The sequence below is a fragment of the Geospiza fortis genome, unplaced genomic scaffold (genome assembly GCF_000277835.1).
Source record: "Geospiza fortis unplaced genomic scaffold, GeoFor_1.0 scaffold112, whole genome shotgun sequence".
Lineage (NCBI taxonomy): Eukaryota > Metazoa > Chordata > Aves > Passeriformes > Thraupidae > Geospiza > Geospiza fortis.
Genome location: NW_005054298.1, coordinates 637805 through 645288, shown reverse-complemented (window position 1 = coordinate 645288; position 7484 = coordinate 637805). Strand labels below are relative to the sequence as shown.

Below are 7484 nucleotides of genomic sequence, written 5' to 3'. Positions count from 1 at the left end.
TAAATATCTTAATGTATTGTTTAAAATCAAAGGAATTCATCAAATATATCTGTCTGTGGGAGAACCTTGACTTCACTCTCTTCTCCAAGAGCTCCAGGATATCCTTGATGAAAAAAAAAAAGGAAAAACAATAATTAAAAAAGCAGATTAATTTCGGGTTTTCTTTGCTACAGCACAGACAAATCACTGAAGTAAAGTGAGCTGAAAAAATAAAGAAATATTGAATTCTCAGGCTTAAAATGTTGTAACATAAGTTAGATGTTCTACCAAGGCCTCTGCTGATGATTTTAATTGATGTGCCTTGCAATGCCACCAACCACCCCAGGCCACGTGATGCTCCACATCACACAGGATCATTTGTTGCTAGGAAACCCAGCAAAATGTCTCCATAGATTATGGAAATATTTCAGCTACTTAAGGCTGAATCAAACCTTGCAGCCTATCAGGGCTCTGGACAAGTTGTGTGCTCACATCGGGGCTGGCAGCTGACAGGCCACGTGCTTTCTGTCAGCCTGAGAGAATACAGCTTCAAAATCCCAAAAAACACTTAAAAGCCAAAAAAAACCCCCTCAGAAACAGCAGCTGTCACTCTGGAGACACTTCCTTAATTACACTCCAAACAGAATAAAAGGTTCTAAATAACGGGTGAGGAGCACACCAGACTCAGGACAGTGATGATGCAAAAGCAAAGATTGTAATTTATTAAATCAACAATTAACTTTTCTATGAAGTTCCAGAAATTTGCCCAGCTGGGTATCACTTGATCCCAGTCAAATCCAGAATCAGGCTTTGATAAGAAATTTTAATTATTCTTCCTGTCACAACCAAACTATCTCCAGCACCAACAGTTCATTGTGAAAACAGGAGAAGTTTTGTCAGATTTCCATAGTGTTCCCCAGGAATTATTTCACACAACCTGCCCTCAATTCAACACAATGCCATTGTAAAATCAGAGCAAATTGAAAAGTGAACTTTTGCTAGAAAAAGGGATCCTGAACTCATTTTTAACTTTTTTTTTTTTTTTTTTTTTTTTTTTTTTTTTTTGTTTTTAAGAAACCACCCTACTGAAGTGGTTTCTTTAAAAAAAAAAAGAGATTTAAACACAGTAACTACAACTCTGTCCTTGCCAACTGCCAACCAAGAAATTCAGGAGCCCCTCCAAAGAGTGAATCAAGGTCTAATATTGAATGTGTGTCCTTAGAAATGTTGGTTTGCTCCTTTAGCAGTGAGCCTGAAGGCTTTGGGCATCTTCAATTTGCTCTCAGCACAAATTATTTCTTTTTACATCCCCCTTTCCAATTCAGAAGTTAGAAAAATGGATAATTGAGCCAAGTCTCTTAGGAAATTAAGGTTCCAGGGAAGGAGAAGTCATTCCAACTAAGCAAAAAGTCACTTTAAAACAGTGAAAAACCTGGAATGAGGAAATGCCATCTCTTACCTGCCTGCAGGTGAGCCCAATAACTGTCACTGGGGTCTGTGCAGACTGGGAGATGTCAAAGAGGTTGTAGAGCAGGGTCTGATTCTTGTGGTGGACAAACAAATCAAACTCATCCAGGACAAACAAAATTGGGCAGCTGCTGGTTCGGTCTCCTGAGAGAAATGTGGAGAATTAGCAGGGCAAGTCCAGCATTAGGCTTCCATTGCTACAGCTTCCTTTAATAATGGGGTTAAAAATGTAACAGATTTCCTTTCAGCTTTTCACTAAGCCCTCCTTTCCTACGGGTGCAACAGCAAAAAGGAAAATACATGGAAAAACTGGGGAGGTTTTGTAGTAAGTTTAGTCAGAGGTAACATAACATGCAAGCCTTGAAAGTCACAGCAGGTATATATATCATTATCAGCTGTATACACTATATTCAGTGTATTTTTACATTATTTTGTAACCATGACACATTTTTGGGATGAGTTTCTTCATTCCACCTGTAAAGCAGAAGAAAAAACTCCATTTTCCACAGTCAAGTGAGCCAGAGTTTCACAACAGGGGTTTTTAGTGTTTACCTTTCCTCAGAGCTTCAAGGAGGAAGGCAAGGTTCTCAGCAAAACTGCCCTAGACAGAGAATAAAGAAGTTTCAGAATAGATTTGCAGTGTCATTCTCAGAATTGTTTAATTACAGCAAATTCAGAGATGCAATGGAGGCCATTCCCTTCCAAAACTCTGCTTTCAAAAATGTCCAATGGTACTTCATGCTGTAACCATAAACTCCTCAGGACAAGAACAATGATGGATAACTCTACATTCACCCACTTTTCCCCAGTCTGAAATCCCCAAACTGCCCCAGACAGGCAAAAATTAGTGATCAGGAGAATGCCTGCAATCAGCTAAATTCACAGGCAGCTCCATCCTTCCTGAAATAGCTGCTGCATCCTCATTTTCCAGCCACACACATGGAAAAAGTGCCACCTAACGTGTTCCACTGAGAGGGAGCAGGGTTTAATTTGTAACTTTACTGAACAGATGGAAGCATCACACACTTCTGACAAAAACACTGAATGGCTGTGCCCACCCTGGTCCACTTACACAAATTCTCCCACCCTGCAGCACCCCAGTGTGAGATGAGAAATAATGAACTGAACACCACAAGCCCTATCAAAAGGGGCAGAAAAGCCAATTTAACCTCTGGATGTGAGTTACAGATAAGGAGGGAAATTTATTTTCAAGCACTTTGGTCACTCTCTTTAGGACTGTGTTCAGTAGTCATGTAAATCAGTTTATCTGTGGGAAAAGGGAAATAGCAGCAAGTATTTTAATAGAAATTCTGTGGAAAATGAGAACTCTAGGAAGCCTGGATAGACTTCCTTTTTGGATAGGCCAAAAAAGGGTTGAGAATATATTAAAGATCCTGCTTTTTGGTTGAATTCTTTGTTTTGAAATGTTAAAAGCAACATTTACAAATTCCCCACCCCTCTGAACAAAGTTTCTTTGGAATACTTAAGGATTACTATTAATAATAAATACTTAAGGAATACTAGAAATACTTAATACTTTGGAATAACTTTGGAATACTTAAGTTTGTTTTTCTGGGGCTTGTTAAGACAGACTTCTCTTTTTCCCTCCTGTAAGGCACAAGTTGGTAGGTTTTTAAAAAATAATTAGGATGCACCAGTAGTGCTCCATCAGCAAAGGGAAGCCCAGTCACAGCCCAGGCAGGTCCTGCAAGCTCCATCCCACACAGCCCCAGTGTCCCAGGACAGGGTTTTGGAGGGTGAGTGAAGTCACTCACAAAAACTTTGTCCCCAACCACATTTTCCAGCTGCAGCTGCCTGGTGATCTCCTTCAGGGCCACTTTATCATTTGTCTGCAGAAGCCCTGAAAGAAAAGGATTCTTCATGAAGAACTGGCAGCTGTCCTTCACTCCCACTAGAAATGTAACAGCAGCTTCTCTCCCTCGCCAGCCTTACAGAGCTTTTTGCCTTTTTAAAAATCAGACTGGACAGGAGTTTCCTGTACCTGACAAGTGACTTAATTCTGTTACTGAGAGCACAGAAGTTCCCTCCATATAAAGAAATACAAAGAGAGGCACTTTGGAGCTCACAGACAAACGTGCATGATTTAGGCTGGACTAAATTGCTGAAAGCAAGAATTTCACTCAGTACATACAAAACACAAAATTGAATATAACAGAACCCTGATCAATGATGCTTTACTTGCCATTCAGATGGACTTCCAAGAGGTTCTCTCTCACTTGTTCCATTGCCCTGAGGTCTTTTAAGACATGATTTAATAACTAGGAAAGAAAAAATAAAGAATTTCTGTGAGAAGATTAATTTTTTAACAGCAAGGAACATGTACTTACAGATATTACAGGATAAGAAACAGCGTGTAAGGTTTCATCAGGGAACATGTTTGAGTAATCTCCCAACTAAAACACTAAAACAACAAGTTTGCATTCACCAGCCATGACTGTGGCATTACATTTGCTCATTCTGCTGAACTGGGAGGGAAAGGAAAATAACTCTGGTATTTCAGTCACTTATTTTTTGGGCTAATATCTGGGGCTTTTGCCTCATTCAAAAAGCTTTATGAGTTTGAGATGTGAGAGAATTTGACTCTTGAGTTGGTGTCTGTATTCAGCTTCATGGCTTCTTTGGACACTCTAGAAAGAAACTCTCTGCTTTAGATCTTAAAAGAAACTCTGCTTATTCTTTTCTTCTGGAAGACAAAATTAAAACTGCACAATTGCACCAACTGCTGCTTATAGAACTCCCAAATTCGGTGTCCATCAAGAACTTGTTACTAGTAAAAACTTGTATTAAAATATCTGTAAGTAGTGAAAATGTTACATTTAAAAATTGGAAAACTACTATTTGCTTTGGCTTCTTCACAGGAGGATTTGTAGCTCCCACCTATGTGCAAATATAAATATATAAATATACACACACATGATTTTCTTTACTCCAGCATCTTTCACTTGATATATAAAAAGGAAGTAATTCATTCTGCAATGAAATACTTATTTTTTTACTAACTTATATTCTGCCTGAAAGGACCACAAATTTTCATCACATCATTTAATGTAAAGATTAAAGACTTGAGTGTTTGAATAATGTTGAAGTATTAAGCACTTAAGTTAGAGGTCATCCCTTCACGTGCCTCAGCTAAGGGGAATTCCCTTAAAATACAAAACCTACACTTACAAACCATAACCACAAAAAATATTCTGCTCCATGGCAGGTAACAATATTTCTGACCATTCCCTGCATACACAGAAACCCACCCCTCAGACTACTCCTTTTAGAGCTTTTTGATGCCTTTTTGTCATTTTTTACCAAAACCAGGTTAATTAAAGAGTAATCAGAACATGACTTTAATTGCACAGACAAGTGTTAGGAACAGATTTCTTCATGCTGTTCCTGAAGAGAATTTCCACAGAAAGTCCTGGAATGTTTTGAGTTTCTATGCAAACCATTAGCAATTCTCTCTGCAAAGGCTCCCAGGACTTCAGTGAGGCTCTGCTGGACCCACACAAAGCTCCAGGAGCTGCTCCTACCGTGGTTTTCCCGGAGCCCCGGGGGCCAATAATGAGGGCGGAATTGCTCTCCCCGTGCACCGTGGTTCTTTTCAGCAGCTCCAGCAAATGTCTGTGTAGAAAACAGAAACAGGCTGAAATCCTCAAAGCTGACAACATCCCCCAAACCCAGGGAAAATTCAAAGAATAAAACTCGATCCAGTTCATCTTGCTCTGAGAGCCAACACTCAGGGCATGCAAAATGTAATACAATAAAGTAGAAAGGGCTCAGTGATCAGAGCTCTTAAAATACTTTAAAATATTAAAGCATGCCAAAGTTGAGAGTATCACTAATTCATAAAGCTCTGCAATTCTCTGCCATGAGAGGACAGACCTCAATAATTATTTCTTTCTCTAAGAAATAGATTGCTTTCTGTGCTACCACTGTTCCTCCCCAGCTGGAAATTACCTGCAGATAGACTCATCACCTCAAACCACATTTAAAGTGCTTACAGCAGCCAATGACACCTGCAATTCCCAAATGCTTGGGAAATGCTTACACCCCAATAATGCAATTCCCAATGTTACACATCAATAATGTGCTTTTGGAATATGGGATACTGACACCCTGCTATTGCTTTGGAAGGGGTGAGGGAGTCAGCCAACACACGTGGGTTTGGTCCCTGTTGGAGAGCCAGCTCCAGCCAAGAGCCCTGGCACATCCTGGGAAGGGAAAATCAGAGCTGGGGAGCTCACTGTGTTTCCCCTGCAGGATTATTCACTACCAGTGGCACACTGAGCAGGACACAGCCTGGAAATTGCTTTTCAGAATTCCAGTATAAATGGGGGAGGCTTGTTTTGTAAAACTGACATAACAGAAATACATTTCCTCACAACAGCAATAAAATGCCGATGTGAGCTCTGCAGGTACAGCACACTGTTTTAATAATTGGTTTTGTCCCTCTTGTAATGAAAACTTGTACTCAGATCAGGTGATTCCACTTAATTTAAGTCAGCCTTAGAAAAATTAATTGTTTAAAACAAGTTCTTTAAATACATGTTTGTTATCTGCAGAATCTAACTTGCATCTGTAAAATGATCAGTACTGGGACAGTGTTATTGTCCCACTAAATCTCTTCTTGCTAACCCTAAATTCCCCATCTGGATGGCTCCAGAAGTAGGTTTAAATATGGGTTTCTGCTTCAACAAACATGATGTTGGCACAGAAACTTTAAGATTTACTTCTAACACAGTTCACCAACAAAGAGGAGAAAATCTGAAGTAAAAAAGAAGTTACCACAGCAAGAGAATTTAACTTCTTGCTTTGCCAGGCAATTACACAAAGTCTTAGGAGATGCACTGAGACTATCAAAAAGAAAAGTGCTTCGTGAATGAGAGATGTGAAACAAGGACAAGAAATCTAAAACTCAGGGCCTGACAAAACCAGAAGGGAACAGTTGAATAAAAACTATTAAAATCTGAGGTAAATAATTGTTAGAAGCACAGGCCTGGAAGTCATTTAAACCTGCATCATTTGGTAAAAGAGAGAGGCAGAAAAATCTGACTTCAGCAGGTTATTTCACTGCTGCAGCTAAATTAGAAATCCCTGAATCCTGGAGCTGCTCACTCACCTGTACTGCTGCTCCATCCCAAACAGTTTTCCAGCAGCACACTGGTGACAGAATCTTCCTCGTAAGATTTTCTGCACCTAGGGAGGTAACATAGCACAGGAAAAATGTTTGGGGCTGCAAACAGCAGAATTTACCAACAATGTAACTACAGCAATAAAATAACAACAAATTAGGCACTTTTGTGGTGTTAGAAATACATAATATTTTACTGTTATCAAGGATAGAAGTGTCTTGAAAGTAAAAATAAAGTTGCAGGAGGCAGAATATGGTATAAATATTATAAAAAGGAGAAAAAGCAATTAAAATACATAAGAAATCAGTGATCATGGGGTAATTCCTTGCAAGATGCATTGCAGTTTTTAACCAGTTTTTAACTTTGGGAAAACAGGAGAATCAAGGTTTAAAAATACCAAACAAGCTAAGAAATAAAGGTTTAAAAAAACCAAACAAACCACAAACTGATTTGGCAGCTGCTGTCCTGCTGCTAAAAAAAGTCACCTGGGTTCTGATTCACCCTACAAACTAGGAGATTAAAACACCTAAATGGATAAAAACAGATTTATGCAAATTTGTGGCCACAAACAGTTGCAAAAGAAGGAGACCATCCTTTAAATTTTTTACTACATTATTACTGTAACACTTGAAGCAAGAAACAGGTGGGAAGCTGAAAGAAATACAGATACAAAAGCCATTTAGTGCCCTAACAATTGTATCCAGGATCTGTACAAGTCTTTCTAACTGGTCAAGGGAAAAAAAATGCAATGACATGAATGAAGAGGGTGGAAAAGTTCCAGAAGTTGAAAAGAAAATAATGAATAAAGATGTAACTGACCTGGGAAATGCACTCAGCACTTTCTGCACTGCTCTCCTTCAGCTTTCGCTTGTTCATTGCAGAAGGTTTCATCTT

The 7484-nt window shown here is 39.1% G+C and overlaps 1 protein-coding gene across 1 annotated transcript in view; it reads right to left on the bottom strand.

Annotated features, from left to right (window-relative positions):
- Positions 1-7484, bottom strand: part of ORC4 (origin recognition complex subunit 4) — a 12175-nt gene extending 4691 nt beyond the window's left edge. The window contains exons 1-8 of the mRNA XM_005415721.3: positions 7410-7484; positions 6578-6654; positions 4989-5079; positions 3650-3725; positions 3222-3307; positions 1999-2047; positions 1439-1590; positions 1-103 (exon numbers count right to left, since the gene is read on the bottom strand). The exon at positions 1-103 is cut by the window's left edge and continues 3 nt beyond it. Of these exons, the coding sequence (XP_005415778.2) occupies positions 1-103; positions 1439-1590; positions 1999-2047; positions 3222-3307; positions 3650-3725; positions 4989-5079; positions 6578-6654; positions 7410-7481 (706 nt within the window). The 5' untranslated portion in view covers positions 7482-7484. The remainder of the gene's footprint in view (positions 104-1438; positions 1591-1998; positions 2048-3221; positions 3308-3649; positions 3726-4988; positions 5080-6577; positions 6655-7409) is intronic.